At 37.8% G+C, this 22,519-nt stretch overlaps 1 protein-coding gene across 7 annotated transcripts in view; it reads right to left on the minus strand.

Moving 5' to 3' along the window:
- Positions 1-22,519, minus strand: part of LRRK2 (leucine rich repeat kinase 2) — a 205,786-nt gene that overhangs the window by 133,217 nt on the left and 50,050 nt on the right. For all 7 annotated transcript variants that reach the window (XM_024991931.2, XM_010805062.4, XM_059886557.1 and 4 more), the window contains 4 exons: positions 11,420-11,564; positions 11,148-11,287; positions 8,690-8,818; positions 8,445-8,615 (listed from right to left, as the gene is read on the minus strand). In XM_024991931.2, the coding sequence (XP_024847699.1) occupies positions 8,445-8,615; positions 8,690-8,818; positions 11,148-11,287; positions 11,420-11,564 (585 nt within the window). The remainder of the gene's footprint in view (positions 1-8,444; positions 8,616-8,689; positions 8,819-11,147; positions 11,288-11,419; positions 11,565-22,519) is intronic.

Genomic DNA, 22,519 nt, shown 5'->3' on the forward strand with positions numbered 1-22,519 from the left:
TCAAAAGCAGCAATTCTTCAGCACTGAGCTTTCTTTATGGTCCAATTCTCACATCCATACATGACTACTGGAAAGACCACAGCTTTGACTTTATGGACCTTTGTTGGTAAAGTAATGTCTCTGCTTTTTAATATGTTGTCTAGGTTGGTTATAGCTTTTCTTCCAAGGAGCAAGCATCTTTTAATTTCATGGCTGCAATCACCATCTGTGGTGATCTTGGAGCCCAAGAAAAGAAAGTCTGTCACTGTTTCCATTGTTTCCCCATCTATTTGCCATGAAGTGATGAGACTGGTTACCATGATCTTAGTTTTTTGAAAGTTGACTTTTAAGCCAGCTTTTTCACTCTCCTTTTTCACTTTCATCAAGAGGCTTTATAGTTCTTCTTCGATTTCTGGTCTTTAAATTTAGAATCAAACAAAATAAGGCAAAACTCATTCTTGAAGTAAATTAGGAAAATAAAGTAAGATTAGCATCATAAGTATCAGAGCAGCATAAATTAAATCTGCCATGTGAGAGCCCATTACCATGAAAAAGACAACATGATACGAAGTAAAACTCATAGGGTTGAAGTCAAAATACCTGAGGCTCCATCAATTTACACATTTCTCACACTTTCTGGACTTGTTTGCTTATTGGACCATATCTGGGAAACTGATACCTTAACATAGCAAATGCTACTTCATTTACTTGGCAAATGCCTTCCCTTCATTTGTGACGTAGAATAACTGTGTATATAAATATTATTAAATTCACCAATGTCACATGCAAAGGACAGTCATCATTCACTGGATTTCCGGGACAAGAATTTGAATTTCTACAAAGATATATGTTGTCTCTCAGTTTTCTACCTTACCCTGAAAGTTATGTTTTCAGAGCATGTCCTCAAGGTGGGTTAACATGGTAACTGCTACAAAAACTAGAGTGACCACGGTAAGCAGAGAGAAGCCTTAGCAACCTGCAGCACAGCACACTGGCTCAACCCCAGCTAAAGCTTCTGAAAGGCAATGGAATCTAACGTTATCAACTACAAGAAAGAAATCATAAGTAACAAAATTAGGACGTCAGGTACTATGCTACCTTCTGTAAAAACATGATCTCCAACTATTTTTTAAAAACCCTATGCCATAAAAAGTATTACTCCCATTTTATAGATGAATATTTAGGAAAAATATGTGATTTGTCCAAAATCTTAGAGCTACTTAATAATACACTTGGATTTGAAATCACATCTGCAGATTCCAAAGCTTGGGTCCTTTCACAACCTAATATTAATGATTTAAAAAAGAAATATATATCTATTTAGGTTTTCTGCCTATTTTTTAACTGAGTGGTTTGTTTTGATGATATTAAGCTTCATGAGCTGTTTTTGTAAATTTTAGAAAAATGGGCAGAAGACCTAAATAGACATTTCTCCAATGAAAACATACAGACAGTCAAGAGATACATGAAAAGATGTTCAGTATGTTAAACTAATATAGAAATGCAAAGCAAAACTACAATGAGGTATCACCTCACAACAGCCAGAATGGCTATCATCAAAAAATCCACAGAAGATGACTTCCATGGTGGTTAAGGGTTCAGTGGTTAGGAATTCACCTGCCAAGGTAAGGGATGTGGGTTTGATCCCTGGTCCAGAAGATTCCACATGCCTTGCAACTAAGCCCATGCACCCCAACTACTAAAGCCTACATGCCCTAGAGCTCATGCTCTGCAACAAAAGAAGCCACCACTACAATAAGTCCACACACCACAACCAGAGAGTAGCCACCACTTGCTGCAACTAGAGAAAGCCTATGTGCAGCGAAAAAGGTGGCCAAAAATAAATACATAAGTAAATATATATGTATTTTTTTAATCCACAAACAACAAATGCTGGAGAGAGTATGGAGAGAAGGGAACCCTCTTACACTGTTGGTGGGAATGTAAATTGGTGCAGGCACTGTGGAAAATAGTATAGAGGTTCCTTAAAAAACTAAAAATAGAGCTACCATATGATCCTGCAATCCCACTCCTAGGCATAAACCCAGAGAAAAACATGGTCCAAAAGGATATATGCACCCCAAAGTTCATTGCAGCACTGTTTACAGTAGTCAAGACATGGAAGCAACGTAAATGTCAATCAACAGAAAAGTGGATAAAGAAGCTGTGGTACATATATACATTGGAATATTACTCAGCCATTAAAAAGAACAAAATAATGCCATTTGCAGTAACATGAATGGATCTAGAGACTGTCATAGAGACTGAAGGAAGCTGGACAGAGAAAGAGAAATATTGTATAATATCATTATATGCAGAATCCCCAAAAAATAATACAAATGAACTTATTTACAAAACAGAAACAGACTCATAGACTTAGAGAATAAATTTACAGTTACCTAGGGAGGAGGGATAATTAGGGAGTTTGGTATTGACTGTACATATTGCTATAGTACTTAAATAACTAAAAAGAATCTACCATATTAAAAAAAAACGTGGAGAAGGGACATGAGAATGATACAGACAAGATAAGATTAGACATGTATTGATAATTGTTGAAGATAACTGATAGATTCGTAGGGATTGATTACACTACTCCTTCCACTTTGGTGTATGTTTAAAATTTTCTATAATAAAGTTTAAAAAAATAAAAATTAGTTAAAAAAGTGATTTTTTTTTTTTTTAAGGAAGGAGCAGAGATTAATCAGAGGTGATGGTTCCTGTGAGCCAAAACCTGTCTCTTCCCATCCCTCTAACTACAAGAGAAGCCAGTGGTGGGACCCAGAGACTGGCACCATCCAATGTGGTCTATGTGTGCCTAGTCACTCAGTTGTGTCAGACTCTTTGTGACCCCATAGACTGTAGCCCTCCAGGCTTCCCTGTCCATGCGAATTCTCCAGCAAGAATACTGGAGTGGATTGCCATGCTCTTCTCCAGAGGATCTTCCCAAACCAGGGATCGAACCCAGGTCTCCCACACTGCAGGCAGATTCTTTACAGTCTGAGCCACCAAGGAAGCCCAATGTGGTCTATTAAGCAACTTGAAATTTGCTGTAAGTGTCAAATGAGCTGTAAGAGTAAAATACTCACTGGAATATTTTACTCCAGTGAGTAAAATACTTCAAACACAGGTTTGAAGGCCTGGTATTTTAAAATATAAAATAGCTCATTAATAATCCTTATACTGATCACATGTTGAATATTTTGGATATATCACAAACTCATTTAATAATATTTTGAAAATATTGATTAAATGAAATATATCATTAAAAGTCTAAATAAATAAAAGGAAAGATCTTAATATTCAGGGTACCAGGTCGGGGGAAAAGTTGGTTGAGGGAAATTCCTGAATTCTTCAGAATTAACGTGTGTCCAAACACATTTGGGGGCTCCATAATTACTGTAGATGGTGACTGCAGCCATGAAATTTAAAAATGCTTGCTCCTTGGAAGAAAAGCTATGACCAACCTAGACAGCATACTAAAAAGCAGAGACATTACTTTACCAACAAAGGTCCATCTAGTCAAAGCTGTGGTTTTTCCAGCAGTCATGTATGGATATGAGAGTTGGACTACAAAGAAAGCTGAATGCCAAAGAATTGATGCTTTTGAACTGTGGTGTTGGAGAAGACTCTTGAAAGTCCCTTGTACTGCAAGGAGATCCAACGGGTCAATTCTAAAGGAAATCAGTCCTGAATACTCATTGGAAGGAGTGATGCTGAAGCTGAAACTCCAATACTTTGGCCACCTGATGCAAGGAACTGACTCATTTGAAAAGACCCTGATGCTGGGAACGATTTAAGGCGGGAAGAGATGGGGATGACAAAGGATGAGATACTTGGATGGCATAACCAACTCAATGTACATGAGTTTGAGCAAACTCCGGGAGTTAGTGATGGACAGGGAAGCCTTGCAAGCTGCAGTCCATGGGGTCACCAAGAGTCAGACACGACTGAGTGACTGAACTGAACTGAACATGTGTCCAAGAAGTTTGAGGGGACAGTGCTCTGGTTTGATGGAACCAGCTAAATGCCCACCAGCCTTTAAGGAACACCCCCATCTTCAGTCTGTTCTCCCGAGAACCACTATAGTACTTTTCTAGTCTAGATATAATCAAGTCATTGTACTATTTTAAAATCTTCTAAAACCTTTCTGCTCCAGGACACTCCCTCATAAAACAACATGCAATTTTTCGAAACCTCATTTATGCTATTTCTATTGCCTCCAATGTCTAATTTTGTTCTTCTTCCAGAAAAAAAAAAAAAAAAAAAATCATTCTTGAAGGAATAGCTTTAAAGTCTCTTGCACTAAGTCCTTGCTATAACCTCCCAGGCTGCACACGCTTCCTCCTCGGGAGTCCATCCCATTTTGTTTAACACAGCACTTAGCACACTGAACCAGACATGTTTATCTGTTTGATTACTAGAATGAAAGGCATGGATGCTACTGCAATTCAATTTGTACCTCTGTAACCTAGCACAATGCCTACAGAATATATTTAATTTAGCAAACTACTAAAATCCGCAGGAGTCTGGCTGGCTACAGTCCATGGGGTCGCAGAGTCAGACACAACTTAGTGACTGAAAAATAACAAAAAATCCAGTAAGGGCCCACAGGAAATTTGAAAGGAAGGAAGGAAGGGAAGAACGGAGGGAAGGAGAGGCCCAAAAAACTCATCACAAATGCCTTCTCTTGGAGTCCCGCAAAGTTTTATCTCTAAATTATGGTATTTATTGCCTACCTTCTATTAAGGTGATTTATGTTTTACTCCCTTAACTCCCAAGAGACACTTTGAAACTACCTTGAAACAGTTTATATATATATATAATATATATATTATTATATATATAAAATACCTTTTATATTCTTTACTAATTATCTAGCACTGTGCTTTCCACAGAGAAGATGCTCAATACATTTTTATAGCAGAATTCTCCTTGGGGGACCCAAACTATCCAAGATGATTTCTGACATATGGTGACATGAAAAGTGAAAGTGAAAGTCACTTAGTTGTATCCAATTCTTTGCGACCCCATGGACTATACAGTCCATTGAATTCTCCAGGCCAGAATACTGGAGTGGGTAGGTCGCCTTTCCTTTCTCCAGGGGATCTTCCTAACCCAGGGATCGAACCCAGGTAACCTATGGTGACATGAAGAGAGAAATATTTGTCTTTTATACCAGATAGAAGAAATAAAATAAAACTAGGAAAATAATTCATGAGAGGGAAAAAAAAAAATACTGCTCAGATACCCTGGTGCTCAAACAGTAAAAGAATCTGCCTGCAATGTCAGAGACCAAGGTTCGAGCCCTAGATCAGGAAGATCCCCTGGAGAAGGAAATGGAAACCCACTCCAGTATTCTTGTCTGGAGAATTCCATGTAACCCTGGAGGGCTACAGTCCATGGGGTCTCAAAGAGTTGAACATGACTAAGAGGTCAACACTTTCATACACAGTTCTGTATTTTAAATGGGGACAATTCAAATATATATAATCAAAGTGCAACTTTCTATCTTTTCCCATATTTTCTCTCATACTCTAATTTGTAAATAATGCAGCTCACAATCAAAGCCAAGTACTTTAAGCTAGCATTCAAGAATGAATGTACAATCCTCTCCCCTACCACCACCACTATCATGAATCTGTTATGTAAACAAGAGATTAAAGTAGGCACAAGGGAGGCTATAGTTACTCCTCAGGCAAGTTACTTCCTCACATGCCTAATAAGATAAATACTAGGAGTACTCCTAAGGTTGTTGTCAGGATTAAGTAAAGGACTCAGAGCAGGGCCCAGGTGGCAATGAATACCACAGAAGAGCTTGCTATTATTTTTATTCAGAATTCATTATACTTGCTCTTCCCACCATGACCTGATAAATCTTATTTTCATGTCTCTATTCATGCATTTTCATACCCAATATTAATCCTCCCAAAGCCTAATAAGATTAACTCCACCCTTAATAATGCAACATTGGTACCTGGATAAGTCTTTACTATGCTACTTTGTACAAAATAAGGTGTGTTCAAACAGTCTACCCACAAAAATCAATGTTTACTATTTGTTAGATATAAATAATCTCTGACAACCAGGATAAATTCTTTACATTTAAAGATCTGATTTTGTTTTAAGAAGAAAAGATATAAATAAGCACATTAAGTTCAAAAGAACTTGGGAAGAAGAAAATAAAAAGCCTTCTGTGCAGAAAGATTTGAATAAATTGAGAGAAAAGTAGAAAGCAGTCCCTGTGCAGAATGTAGAGTAACTGTACTTAAGGGCTTTTAGGTGTGTTGTTTCTCTAAGAAAGACCTGGAGGAAGCTCCCTTTCAGTTCTCTGGCATATCCAAGTAACATTAACACAATGATCTGAAGATCACACAAAAGAAATACAATAAAAACATTACATTATTGAAGGAAATGATTCAATTACTTTTAATAACAGAGAAGCAACTATTTTCAATGTTGCCTGCTAAGATGAAATTTGGCTAAATTTAAATAATTTGATTATGTATTTGGTTTTAATGAATAACTTAACTGTGCATGAAAATGAGTTATAGGTTCAATTTCTTTTTATGTAGATTGCTAAGTAGTACTACCTTAATCTTACAGTTGACAAATTGATTTGAACCCTTAGGTGAGCAGAAAATTAAATAAAGTGAGGCTTTAGAAGTAAGTTATTGAATAACACAGCACTCTGTTGGTTATTTAATAATGCATATTGAGTTCAGTTCAGTTCAGTCACTTAGTCGTGTCCAACTCTTGGCAACCCATGGACTGCAGCACACCAGGCTTCCCTATTACCAACTCCAAGAGCTTACTCAAACTTGTGTCCATTGAGTCAGTGATGCCATCCAACCATCTCATCCTCTGTTGTCCCCTTCCTCTCCCACCTTCAATCTTTCCCAGCATCAGGGTCTTTTCCAATGAGTCAGCTCTTCGCATCAGGTGGCCAAAGTTTTGGAGTTTCAGCTTCAGCATCAGTCCTTCCACTGAATATTCAGGACTGATATCCTTTAGGATGGACTGGTTGGACCTCCTTGCAGTCCAAGGGACTCTCAAGAGTCTTCTCCAACATCACAGTTCAAATGCATCAATTCTTTGGTGCTCAGCTTTCTTTATACTCCAACTCTCACATCTATACATGACTACTAGAAAAACCATGCCTTTGACTAGACAGACCTTTGTTGGCAAAGTAATGTCTCTGCTTTCTAATATGCTGTCTAGGTTGATCATAGCTTTCTTCCAAGGAGCAAGCATCTTTTAATTTCATGGCTGCAGTCACCATCTGCAGTGATTTTGGAGCCCTAAAAAATAAAGTCTCTCACTGTTTCCATTGTTTCCCCATCTATTTGCCATGAAGTGATGGGCTAGACACCATAATCTTAGTTTTCTTAATGTTGAGTTTTAAGCCAATTTTTTCACTCTCCTTTTTCACTTTCATCAAAAGGCTTTTTAGTTCTTCTTTGCTTTCTGCCATAAGGGTGGTGTCATCTGCATATCTGAGTTTATTGATATTTCTCCCGGCAATCTTGATTCCTGCTATGCTTCATCCAGTCAATAAGGGATATTAAATCACTACATAATTGCTTTGTTGGAAATATTATTATTTAGAAAATATACATAGGGCTACCTGAATACTACTGCAAACTAAAATTTATACAGTGAAGACAAACTGGAAATGACATGTAATATACTCTGATACTTAACTGAATTCCTACTGTATGTACAACAGTGAGTTAGATATTCTGAATGATACACAGATGAACACTGTACATCTCTACCTTTATACAACTCACAAACTATAAAAAAGTGTACAAAAATTGTCATGGATTTACACAGCAAGTAAATCTTTATTTTGTATGGAGGTCAGGAAGTGTGGGAAGAGCTTTATTGAGGACAAATAATTTGGTTTATATTTTGAAGGCAGAGCAGAAGCATTAGATAGATGTGTTTGCACAGTGCTTACGGGAAGGGAGAGAAGGAAGGCAAGACCACAGTGCCACTGTACTGCAGGCTGGCCCATAGAAGGGCTGTCAATGTGAACAGGCCCCAAAGTGCACAGTGCACAGGCTACGAGGCCACCTGTGGTAGCCCTGAAGGCAGAACTTTCTAGACAGACAAGTTGAAAACAGAAAGAAAATACTTAAAAGATGAATCGAAAACAAAACATAACTGTGTGGTGTGTTCCTGGAGAGTGATTCACACAGAGATGCTCAGTAGGAGACACGTTTAAAAGTTATTTATCATCTCAACAAAGTAGGTAAACATGTAAAGGGAATGATTAAAAGATAATACCTACAGAAATACCCTATTTCTAAAACTCTATGAATCTAAACCCTACTACAAATTACAAGCAATTGGGCCATAAACTGATAAATTCTGTAATGAAGAATCATACGATATAGGTGAGAGCTATACAATAGCAGGGGCATACAAAAAAAGACAAAAGTGAATCTTTGAATATTTACCTGACAAATCAAAGAAGTTGCTTCTTTTGCTCGATTGGCATCTGCTCCCAACAGAAGCAGGCATTCAACCATGATGCTGTTATTCTGATCACATGCTTTCTCCAGCATCACACTTTTTAACTCATTATCAATGGCCAACTTTGCAAAGCACTTGCAACAAAGGTTTAGAAACTAAAAAGAATGAAAATGAGGATTAAAGTCAGCGAAATGTGTAACAGTCATAATACAGGTAAAAAACATTGTACCTGTTGATCCTTTTGCTCTGTGATACTGGAGGACAACTGATGGAATATTACTGAATCAAAGGAGTAATGCACCAGTAGCTTGGAAAAAGACACTGACAATTCCAGCATCGTCAAGACTGTCTGAAATCCCTGAAAGTGTGACCAAAATTAATAACAACAAGGTAATTATGGACAAAAAAGAATAAACAAATGATATAAAAGAGAGACTGTATACAGTACTTAAAACTTGAGGTGTTCACTTAGCTAAGTAGATACATTTATTGGGCTTGTACTTTAAAGCTGTAAACTTTGAAACAATGTAATAAATACACCTTGCTCTCTCATTACTAAGAAATAAGAAGATGCACACAGAGAATAAGATGCTAAACTCTCCTCTAGCCAAACAGGAAAAAAACCTAAAACACCTAATTTACCAAAATTTGGCTTTTAAAGATTCCTTGCCTAAAGCCATACCTACAGATTGGAAGTCAGATATTAATCAGGATTAGACAGCAGAGTCAGCAGTGCCACAAACCCAAATAAATCAGTGACTTGAGTTCTTTAATACAAGACTGCGGATCAGGTTCTATAGAGAGCCTAGCAATTCTCCCAACAATGTTTTGTGCTATCTTCTGAAATTTTAATCTCAGACAAATGTGAGCTCCTAGACTGTGTTCATCTTGAGAACATTTTAGAAAAGCTCTAAAAACACTCTAAGGTTTACATCCTTTTAGCAAATCATTTATAAGGAACTGATCAGACACACCATTACTTTTTAGAACCACTGAAAATGTTGTCTACGCTCTATTTATGTGATGTTTTAAAGAAAGAATGAACTTCAGACTTGCCTATTCTATACCTTGGGTACATTCACCAAAGATCAGTTTTACTTTTAAAATGTTTATCTTTCCAAAATATATTAATGAGATCATCTAAATGTTAAAAATTATTATTTTGAGCTTTTAAGACGCTAAGTTTCTATAAATGCTTCCTAACATTTGACAAGAGAAGCAGTCTGAGGGGCATGTGGTCCACCCACCTCTAGAGCAGAAGTCCCTGCAAACGAATGCAGCGGCAAAGCAGACAATACACATACAGAGAAGGCATACAATTCAAACTCAAAAACTTACAAGCACCGAACTGGTCAAATAAAGTATGTTGGCAGGCAAAATTTAGCCCACTGGTTAACAGCTTACAATCTCTACATAAAAATCTTAAAATTTATACCTAGATGAATAAATACTGAGTGAGAGCTTCATACCTGCACAAAATAATTTACCTCAGATTACTTATAATCAATTCTGTCTTGGCTTTAGTCAACCTAGCTTCAGGCACATTACAGAAAGCAGATATATAAAGCCCATTGTTGGCTCTAATCTAAGAATGCTATATGTTCAGCACTTTATAATTTAAAATCTTACATGCATTTTCCCATTTACTAATAATATTTGTGCAAAGATCAGAGCTTAAGACATTTTCACTCCTGGCCAATGCTGTCATTTTTGAAAATATTTGCTGAGTATGGTTTATGAAAGTTGTAAACTTCATTACCAAAAACACTACAACCTTAAAATTAAAAAAAAAAAAACTTGTTTTGTTAACACTAAAATAAAAGTACTCTGAAACAATTTACTTCATCTTCCCTGAATTAATCCTAAACCAATATCTTGGATTCCTCATAGACAGCTAATATAGATTGCATTTTAAATTTTGCTTAATGAAGAACATTTAAAATATTGTTTCACTGCAAGAACAAGATTAAGGGGAAAAATTACTAAGCAAGCAGCTCAAATAAAACAAAGGGAATGACAAACTTCATAATAATTGTAATTTTTATTTACCTAAAATCTAAGCAAATAAAAGTACCTTGGACAGGAAGGGGATCAAACCAGTCAATCCTAAAGGAAATCAACCCTGAATATTCATTGGAAGGACTGATGCTGAAGCTGAAGCTCCAATACTTTGACCACCTGATGCAAAGAGCTGACTCATTGGAAAAGACCCTGATGGTGGGAAAGATTGAGGGCAGGAGGAGAGGGGGTGACAGAAGATGAGATGGTTGGATGGCATCACTGACTCAATGGGCCTGAGTTTGGGCAAACTCCAACAAATAGTGAGGGACTGGGAAGCCTGGTGTGCTTCAGCCCAAGTCCATGGGGTCACAAAGATTTGGACATGACTGAGGAACTGAACGACAACAAAGAAAATAAAGCTCAGCTAGCTGAAATTTCTTTAGCATATGCTCTCCTTTTTCACAGAAAAGACAAACGTACTAATTTGAGAGATTTATTAATGAAACATACGATATTTTGAAATTCAACCCAGTTCTCTTCATCTACTATAATAAAAATACTATGAAATGATAAACGGCTTTCAATTAACTAGAAAATACCCATTAATGCTAAGCAGGAGTTACACCAGCTGCTCTGAAAGAGAAATCTGTACAAGATCTCGATTCCCTTCAAGATAATGCACATACTTTTATCTGTACTTCACCAATATCCTTAAATCGTTGTAGGGTGGAAATCAGAATTTTTGCCAGCAGATTCCCAGTTCCCATGCATAAATTCTTCTTTGTAATCAAACATCCTATAAGACTTAAACCCAGACACTGAATTTCTAGAAAAATAAAAGAAAAAAAAAAAGAAAATGTACTGTTTTAAATCTCAAAACAAAAGAAAAAATTTAAACATGTTCAACTAATAGCTAAAGGCCTATAAAAATCTAAATCCTGACTTCAGTTGTACCAACCTTGGTCATCTGGATACATCTGCAGTGTATGAAGCACTGAATCAATAGCACCTTCCAGGGATAATACCTCTAATGCATCAGGAAAATGTATTATAGACGATATTACTTTTAATCCACACTTCTGAATCCCAGGATTTCCAATGAACTAAAAGTCAAAAGGATAATTAAGAAACTTTGCTGTGTTAAAAAATGAATTCTAATACTTACCTTAGTTAAAGCCAGCTTATAGGCTGATGAAACATAAACTAAGGAGTCCAAATAAAATTACCATTCTTGATTCTGCCTTGTATCATGAATTACTTTTATGTATTATTAAGAATAAGAGCTAACATTTTTGCACTTATTAAGTACCTCTTCTTCACCAGGCACTGTACTAAATAATTTCACATGCTTTTCTTTTCAGAGCATCCTTATTAAATATATACTAATATGATTCCTATTAAAAGATGAGTTTATTAAATGTAGACTGTACACTGCTGAGAAGATACCAAGTCAAAGACATTTACTGTCATGACCTAAACTCTTAAACATAAAAATGCAATGCTATCCCAAATCATAGAAAATACTGAGAATTTACTCTTTATATGTTTACATGCTATACCTCATTTATTCCCCATCAAGTTTCATACAATAGGCTCACCAACTTTAATGATGCAGGAAAAGGAGCTCAAGTCACATAGCTAACAATTGTCAGGACTGGAACTTCCCTGGTCGCTCAAACAGTAAAGAATCTGCCTGCAATGCAGGAAACCTGGGTTCAATCCCTGGGTCAGGAAGATCCCCTGGAGGAGGGTATGGCAATCCACTCCAGTATTATTGCCTGGAGAATCCCCATGGACAGAGGAGCTTGATGGGCTACAGTCCATGGGGTCACAAAGAGTCGGACACGACTGAGCAACAAAGCGCAGCACAGTCAGGACTAGTACTTTAACATAAATGTTCCTGCCTTAAAAGTTAAGAATCTTAATCTCTTCCAACCTTTTAAATTCAATTCTTCCAGAATTTGATATTATTTGACAGGTATTCTAATAGAAGCCACTACTTTTCTGAGGCCATCCTTCTCATTGACTAAGAAGAAAACAATCAACAACACACTTTCCAATCATGTGACAATCACAATCACACCTCCCCTCTTTCAATGTCCGTGACGTTTACCTAACTCTTACACTTTTCCATGGTGCTCTTCATGATGTTCTAGGTAGTCACTCACCTAGAGCCAGACATCCTAGAGTGTAAAGTCAAGTGGGCCTTAGGAAGCATTACTACAAGCAAAGCTAGTGGAAGTAATGGAATTCCAGCTGAGAGATTCAAAATCCTAAAAGATGATGCTTTTAAAATGCTAAACTCAATATGTCAGCAAATTTGGAAAACTCATCAATGGCCAGGGGACTGGAAAAGTTCAGTTTTCATTCCAATCCCAATGAAGGGCAATGCCAAAGAATGTTTAAACTACTGTACAATTGCACTCATTTCATATGCTAGCAAGGTTATGCTCAAAATCCTTCAAGCTAGGTTTAGGCAGTATGTGAAACAAGAACTTCCAGATGTACAAGCTGGGCTTCAAAGAGACAGAGGAACCAGAGATCAAATTGCCAACATTTGCAGGATCCTGGTAAAAGCAAGAGAATTCCAGAAAAACACCTACTTCATCTTCACTGACTATGCTAAAGCCTTTGACTGTGTGGATCACAAAAAATTGTGGAAAATTCTTAAAGAGATGGAAATACCAGACCACCTTACATGTCTCCTGAGAAATCTATACATGGGTCAAGCAGTAAACAGCTGGAACTGGACATGGAACAACTGACTTGTTCAAAATTGGGAAAAGAGTAAGACAAGGCTGTATATTGTCATTCTGTTTATTTAACTGCTATGCACAGTACATTATGTGAAATGTCAGGCTGGATGAATCCCAAGCTGGAATCAAGATTGTCAGCAGAAATATCAGCAGCCTCAGATATGCAGATGATACCACTCTAATGGCAGAAAGTGAAGAGGAACTCAAGAGCCTCTTGATGAGGGTAAAATAGGAGAGTAAAAAAGGTGGCTTGAAACTCAACATTCAAAAAATTAAGATCATGGCATCTAGTCCCATTCAGTTCAGTTCAGTTCAGTCACTCAGTCGTGTCCAACTCTTTGCAACCCCATGAATCACAGCACGCCAGGCCTCCCTGTCCATCACCAACTCCCGGAGTTCACTCAAACTCATGTCCATCAAGTCGGTGATGCCATCCAGCCATCTCATCCTCTGCTGTCCCCTTCTCCTCCTGCCCCCAATCCCTCCCAGGATCAGGGTCTTTTCCAATGAGTCAACTCTTCGCATGAGGTGGCCAAAGTATTGGAGTTTCAGCTTTAGCATCAGTCCTTCCAATGAACACCTAGGACTGCTCTCCTTTAGGATGGACTGGTCGGACCTCCTTGCAGTCCAAGGGACTCTCAAGAATCTTCTCCAACACCACAGTTCAAAAGCACCAATTCTTTGGTGCTCAGCTTTCTTCACAGTCTGACTCTCATGGGAAATAGATGGGGAAACGGTGTCAGACTTTATTTTTGGGGGCTACAAAATCACTGCAGATGGTGATTGCAGCCATGAAATTAAAAGACACTTACTCCTTTGAAGGAAAGTTATGAAAGTTATAACCTAGATGGCATATTCAAAAGCAGAGACATCACTTTGCCAACAAAGGTCCATCTAGTCAAGGCTATGGTTTTTCCAGTGGTCATGTATGGATGTGAGAGTTGGACTGTGAAGAAAGCTGAGTGCCAAAAAATTGATGCTTTTGAACTGTGGTGTTGGAGAAGACTCTTGAGAGTCCTTTGGACTGCAAGGAGGTCCAACCAGTCCTGGGTGTTCATTGGAAGGACTGATGCTGGTCCTATTACTTCATGGCAAATAGAAAAGGAAAAAGTGGAAGCAGGGATAGATTTTATTTTCTTGGATCCAAAATCACTGTGGACCATGACTGCAGCCATGAAACTAAAAGACACTTGCTCCTTGGAAGGAAACCTATGACAAACCTCTTCAGTTTATTAAAAAGCAGAGACATCACATCCCTGACAAAGGTCCATATAGTCCAAGCTATAGTTTTGCCAGTAGTCTGGTATGGATGTGAGACTTGGAACATAAAGAAGGCTGAGTGCTGTAGAACTGAGTGCTTTCTAACTGTGGTGCTGGAGAAGATTCTTGAGAGTCCCTTGGACAGCAAGGAGACCAAACCAGTCAATTCCCAAAGGAAATCAACCCTGAATATTCATTAGAAGGACAGATGCTGAAGCTGAAGCTCCAATCCTTTGGCCACCTGATGTGAAGAACTAACTCACTGGAAAAGACCCTGATACTAGGAAAGATAGACAACAGGAGGAGAAGGGGGTGACAGGATGTGATGGTTGTATAGCATCACTGACTCAATGGACATGAGTTTGAGCAAACTTTGGGAGATAGTGAAGGACAGAGAACTCTTCTGTCCACTGGGTCAAAAAGAGTCAGAAACCACTTAGCCACTAAATAACACCTTCACTATAGAGCTGAAATAGCTTCTAGTCAGACCTCAAATTCTGACATAGCCTCTTCAACAAAAACCTACTGCCTTCCAACCTGTTTCACTTCCCCCTATTGTCACTGAACAGATTTTCATTCATTTCCCAATCTAGTCCCCCACTACCTCTCATGTGTTTTTTATTTGCATCTTTCTTGATATAGGTTATGGACAGAAGCATTATTTTCTCATCTTGTATTGTCCTCCTCCAACACTGAACTGCTCAGCTCAGATATCATTTCATCTATCATTTCAACAAGACACTCACATCCTTGTCTCCCTTGGCAATTTTCCCCACCATTATTTCCATCTTATCAATTCCTTGAGTAGTAAAAGTATATCAGCTTGGAGCCAATTAAATCTGGGTTTAAATTGTCTCATCACTTAAAGAGTTCCATGAATCTCTGGGCCATTAAAAATGAATGAAATAACATTTACTGAGAAGTGGTATTTAGTCAGAAGGTATTATTCAAGAACATAAAGAAATTCAAAGTGGTACAAAGTGAAGCTGGAGGGATGGCTCAGTGTTTGCCCAGGTTTCCTCACTGCAAAAATGATTCTAATAATGCAGTGTTGTTATGAGGGTGAAATGAGATAAATCATCACCCATGCAGTGAACACTGAGTGACGGCATAGTTCAGGCCTTGGAATGAACGAACACTCTTCTCAGAAGTGACAGACTTCTCACTGGGAGAGAACATCCCTAAATTGATCTTTCATTCTATCAAGCTACCACTCCTCTTTCATTTCTAAACTTATTAATAGACACGTCTACACCCACTTCCTCTACATTCTTCCCACCTCTTAATTTCACATAATCAGGCTTCTGTCCTAACCACTCCAAATTAAAACCATTCAAAGAAAAGAGTTCTTTAACAACCGAATTGCTGCTCTTTCCTCCCTTGATTTCCATGACACAGTAATCTCCCTAATTATTCTCAAACTTTAAAACTATCTATCTCATTTACAATCACTTCTTTCAACTCCAAACTTTGTCCAAAGAACTTTACTTAAAACTCTCCTATTCACGGATGGAATTCATATACCATCATGGCTTCAAGCCACCATAACAACAATAGCAACAACCACAAGGATAACCAAAACCTAAGGAGCATTTGCTATGTGCCAGACAATCTTTTAAGCACTTAAATGAGTTAAGTTAAGTATTAACTCATTTAAGTGCTTAAAAGTACTTAACTCATTTAAGTGCTTAAAAGAATGTCTGGCATATAAGCACTTAAATGAGTTAAGTATTAACTCATTTAATCCTCACACTCACCCTATGATGCAGACACACAATTATTATCCCTGTGTTATTGGTGAAAAAAAATTGAGACACAGAAACCTTTGAGCAGATAACTCAAAGGATTGGGGGCAGGAGGAGAAGGGGACGACAGAAGATGAGATGGCTGGATGGCATTACTGTCTCGATGGACATGAGTTTGAGTGAACTCAGGGAGCTGGTGATGGACAGGGAGGCCTGGCGTGCTGCGATTCATGGGCTTGCAAAGAGTCAGACACGACTGAGCGACTGAACTGAACTGAAACTCTCTTAAGTTCTAAGTCCATATTTCTCTTTGTTTGACACTAGTATCTTGAACTTAGATGTTCAAAGTTAAAAGTTTATTATCTTCTCTAAGAAAAAAAAAGACAACTCAAATTGCCATTTTGAACTTTCTGTTTTAATTAACAGTACCACCATTTCTGCGTCCTAGGGAGGCCAGCTTGAGGAGTACACACATGTGCAGTAGCACAGGTCCCTGTGTTCAGAAGGGCCCCAGACCTGGTTTAAAACTCTGCAGCCACCACCTTGAAATTCTTAATAATTTTAAACACAGGGTCCTGCATTTTCATCTTGTACCGGGTTATGTAGCTGACCCTGCTCTTAACCTCAAAATGCACCCATAGGCTTATTTTTATGCTAAAATTAAGTCAAATTGGTACCTGATGGCTCAGACAGTAAAGAATCAGCCTGTAGTGTGAGAGACCCAGGTTCCACCCCAGGGTTGGGAAGATCCCCTGGAGAAGGAAATGGCAACCTACTCTAGAATTCTTGTCTAGGAAATCCCACAGACAGAGGAGCTTGGTGGGCTACAGTCCATGAGGTTGCAAAGAGTCAGACACAACTGAGCGACTAACACTTTCACTTTCACTTATATTTATAAAGTAGCTGTTCTTGTCCTTAATACCATCACCTCTAACAAGTTTCTACTCAACTATTGGTTCTGCTATCTTGAGCTTCCCTAATCTCTATTTCAGGTGCAGTTTGATGATGCACCTGATTACTAGCAACAGGAAACCCATGATTTGTCTATGTAGAAAGAGAATGCAGAGTATCACATTATTATATGTGATGGAGTTCAAATAAACTATTTGATGATTTTAAATAGTGATATCTGATTTTGACAGTTTCATAAATTTGAAAAGTAAATATCATTATGTATATATGTATATATGATATTTACAAGCCTATAATGGGCTTTCACTTACTGAACGTTCTATCTTGAAAATAGTGATTCATAACACTGTTATTCAAATGGGGATTGAAATTAATTTACTAGCAAGTGTCCACATGAAATTTTTGAAAGTACCAATGTTGGATATCTACAAATATTAATTAGAAGCATCCTGTTAACTATGCTTCACAATTTCCCAAGTTTTTTCAAAGACTACAAAAACAATCAAAATATTTTCTCTAGTGAGTCAGCTAGCCAACTCAAGGAGAAAATGCCCACACCAGTCTCTTTCCTAACTGCCAGCCAAGTCAAACTGCAACTCAGAAAAACTTTCCAGAAAAAAAATTAATGTACGGCTAAAAAGAAGATACCATTATCCAGGACTAACACTGAGATATATCCTAATAAAGTAGATTCTAAGAAAATGAATCCTTTGGGCATCCAGATAAAAATACCAAACCATTTAAAAATGAGAAAAGAATTAAATTGGTCTCAGACTGTTCCACTAAAACATTCTGTACTACAAAACAGTGAAAAGCCTAAAAGGCTTTCAAAGAAAAGAAAACAAAACCCCAATACTTTGCAATCAACCAGTTTTTTCAAGAGTCCAAATATACAGACAACACAAAATGTTCAGGAAATTAATCTTTTTTTAAAAGAAACAGACAACTAAAAAATAAATGGAAGAACTGTAGCAAAAGAGCTTGCAGTGAACACTGTCCACATGACTGTAGGAAGAAGATGAAAACAACTTATTAAGTATGGTTATAGAATTGAATATAAATATTTTAAAACTTGTCAATGTAGAATTAATGTATTTAACAAAAGTTGGTTAGAAAATAGGTAAAAATAGGAAGATGGTGTGAATACTTCAATCTTCTCATCTTTTATAGCCACAAGTCAAAAGATAGTTTTGAATCTAATAGTAATAATATTAACTAACATTTACTGACTGTACACCATGTACCAGGCATTGCATAGAGTACATGGCATGAATTATATAATAAAATTCTTCATAATAACCCTAAGTGAAAAGCCATTTATTATCTCCATATTATAGATACTGTAACGGAGGCTTTAAAAAACTTGTTCAGAATACATTAGTCTGTAGATGGTGAAGCCAGATTCAAATACAGATATCCTGATTCCAGGGGCCATACCCATTAGAATACGTTATACACTTAAAGATATAAAACTAAAGACCATATAATCTGCTTTAACTGAGTGATACAGGGAAGAGAGAAGATATAAAGAAGTGAAAATATACTAGTTTCACCATACTTTTGGTATGTGCTAATGTACATGATGTGCTAATATATGTGAAGGAAAAAAATGACTACCTGGGCAATATGTTTGTCATATTCATGGAAAACTGTACATAATTCCTTGGCAACACATTAGGAATCTCACCAAGCTGTTTTTAGTTTCTACATAGAGCTACACAGTTTCAAAATACTATAATTTATTTTCTTAGGATCTATTGATAAGGATTGTATTGTCAGGACAGACTAAATTAACCTGTAGTAACAACTTCAAAATTACATAAACTGGAAAAAGAAAAGGTTCAATTTGTATTCATGTCTCATATGTGTTATAGATCAGGAGGGAGCCTCTACTCAGCACAGCCACTCTGGGAGTTGTGCTAACTGAGCAACCACCATCTCAAATATCGTAGGTCACAGTGCCTGAGAGAGTGTTCTATAAGATGCCTCACCAGCAATTAAATGCTTGGTCCAGAAATCACAAATGAAACCTCTACTTACAACTCTTTGGCCAAAACCACTACATGATTCAATCCAACTACAAAAGCACCAATAAATACAATCCCAGAATCACCAGACGAGGGCAAACAACACTAAAGATTACCATGTAAGCATTTAGTCTGCTGCCACATTCTTCTTACTACAAATAATGCCACAATAAATAGTCTTGTTAAAAAACTTTCTGCACATGTATACACATATCTATATTATAAATTCTTAGAGTGGAATAGCTGGTCAGAAAACATGTCCATTTTAATGTAGATGAGTATTATTAAATTTCCTCCAATAAGGTTTTTGTTTTGTTTTGTTTTGTTTTTACATTTCTTTAATAATGATTGTGGGCTTCCTTGGCAGCTCAGACAGTAAAGAACCTGCCGGCAATGTGGGAGACCCAGGTTTGAGCTCTGGGTCCGTAAAATTCCCTGGAGAAGGGAATGGCTACCCACTCCAGTATTCTTCCCTGATTGAGAATCTATGCTAGATTCATTTTTACTTTTAAATCTCATTCACGTGAGATTTGATTCTTTAAACGAGTAATGTAAATACGCAGCTTCCTTTGCTTTCTCCAGATGGCCAGAGAATTAGCTGATTCAGTACAAGTTACTGAGCCATCTATTTTTCCTTGCGGTGGTTGGGAAACCATACACTAATTGAACATTTGCATTTGAGTCTATCTCCTAAATCACCATTATGTGATACTGATCTATCGCTAGTGCCAATGTCACACCAGTATAATCACTAAAGTTTTATAATACATTTGATCATCTATTAATACTAGAGTTAGGCCATATTATCTTCTTTTTCCAAATTACCTTGATTATTCATGTAATTATCTAATTAATTTTCTCAAATTTTTACATTAACTTACCTAGTTCCAGAAAATATCATTGTTATTTTTATAAGGATTCATAAATGTAGATAAATTTTCATTTTTAAAAAATTAGTAATTTTATCAAAACAGAGGGTATACATTTTCCTATGCTTAACTCTTTCTTTGTACTCCCAGTTGAGTTTCAGAGTCTTCTTTGGAGTAGTTCTATAAATTTTTATTTACCTTAGAAGTGAAAGTGACGTCGCTCAGTTGTGTCTGACTCTTTGTGACCCCGTGGACTGTAGCCCACCAGGCTCCTCTGTCCATGGGATTTTCCAGGCAAGAGTATTGGAGTGGGTTGCCATTTCTTTCTCCAAGGGATCTTCCCAACCCAGGGATCAAACCTGGGTCTCCTGCATTGCAGGCAGACGCTTTACCCTCTGAGCCACCAGGGAAGCCCAAAGTGAAAATGAAAGTCGCTCAGTTGTGTCCGACTCTTTGTGACCCCACTGACTGTATAGTCCACGGAATTCTCCAGGCAAGAATACTGGAGTGGGTAGCCTTTCCCTTCTCCAGGGGATCTTCCCAACCCAGGGGTCGAACCCAGGTCTCCTACATTGCAGGCGGATTCTTTACCAGCTGAGCCACAAGGGAAGCCCAATATTTCTTTAAGCCCCCTTTTTTGGTGGGGGGGGGCGGAGCAAGAATACTGGAGTGGGTTGCCATTCCCTTCTCCAGGAGATCTTCCCGACCCAGGGATTGAACCCGGGTCTCCCGCATTGTAGGCAAATGCTTTACCATCTGAGCCACCAGGAAAGTGCTATGTAATTTCTCTTTGTTTTTGTTATTGCTGTTGCTTTCACAAATCAGCTCTTGCTTTCACTATATATTAATCACGACTGAAATAGTATCTTCAGTATTTAAACTGAGTACATTTTGCTTTAAGGTTTTTGAGAGGCACACAAGCTCTTTGATTTGTGTACGTTTAATGAGAAGATTGGTCTGACTTCGTAAGTTTCCTGACTTAAGACAGCAGCAGTACCACTGCACACAAAGCACAGATGTGAGCAAAATGCTGAGAGCTCTATTTTCTACTGTGTTCTCCAGAGACAATACTGGGTAAATAGATCTCTCTGGAACAGATGACTGAAAGTTTTCATGTGTAGAAAAAGCTAAAAGGATCAAGCATAAATGCAATGTTAATGTTTCAGACAGATTTAACTTCAGTCTGAATGTTACTGGATTTATGTACACCTCCAGACATTGATTCACTTTAATAAATACTTTTAATAATTTTTGCATTGTAAATCTTAGTTGAATCACAAATTCTACCTTATTTGGAAGTTTGCTATCCAAGAAAAGGCTTATTTTTAATGGCAATTCATTTTACTGCATCAACAGTATTTGGATCCAAAATCTCTGATGCCTTGTAACATTTACTCAGAGTGACACATGCAATTACGGGGTTTTAGAACTAAAAAAAAAAAAAAGGAAAAAATACATTCATCTTTTAGAGCATTTTTTTTTTCTCAACCATGGAAAAGAATTAGGGGAATTACACAGGGGAGATTTTTAAAAATAAAACAGTACCACTTCTGCTTCCCCATGACCTTAATCCCTTGCCCACAAATGGCAGTCACTATTTAGTGAGATGCTGTGTCATTACCCAGGTGTGGCATGGAAAATAAAGAAAGGGGGGGGGAGGTTCTCGGGTTTCCCTGGTGACTCACAGCAGTAAAGAATCCACCTGCCATCCAGGAGACCCTGGTTTGATCCCTGGGTTAAGAAGATCCCCTGGAGGAGGAAGTGGCAACCCACTCCAGGATCTTTGCCTGGAGAATCCCAAGGAGAGAGTAGTCTAGTGGGCTATAATACATAGGGTCACAAAGAGTCAGACACAACTCAGTGACTAAACAACAACAGGGAGGTTCTCAACCACTTCTCCTGGGATTATATAGCAAAAGAAAGTAAGACTTAGGAACACGGTGATTTTCTTGGCATCACAGTACTGACGGCAGTAAGTACAATACTTCTCCCTTGACTGGCAACTCCTTCCACTCTATCACACCTGTATTCAATAATGTTAGGAAAGATGACATAACCAGAATCAAAGTTACCAAAAGGCTTTTCTGGTACCACTTGCTTTTCACCAACACACATCATGAATAAAATTAACTATTCTTTCCTCTAGTAGTGAGCTTCTCTGTTGGCTCAGTCGGTAGAGTCTGCCTGCAATGCAGGAGACCCGGGGTTCAATCCCTGGGTTGGGAAGATCCCCTGGAGAAGGAAATGGCAACCCACTCCTGTATTCCTACCTGGCAAATCCCATAGACCGAGGAGCCCGGTAGGCTACAGTCCACGGGGTCCCAATAGTCAGACATAATTTACCGTACCTTAAGTACTATTCACAAAACTAGTGCAGCTCATAAGTACTAACACCCAACAACTTCATGTTGTTTTCTGTTTTATGCATGGCTGTTACTTCCCCAGACAGATGATGAGATCCATTACAGAAGGATACAAAGCATAATCAT

The sequence above is a fragment of the Bos taurus genome, chromosome 5, assembly GCF_002263795.3.
Source record: "Bos taurus isolate L1 Dominette 01449 registration number 42190680 breed Hereford chromosome 5, ARS-UCD2.0, whole genome shotgun sequence".
Classification (NCBI taxonomy): Eukaryota; Metazoa; Chordata; class Mammalia; order Artiodactyla; family Bovidae; genus Bos; species Bos taurus.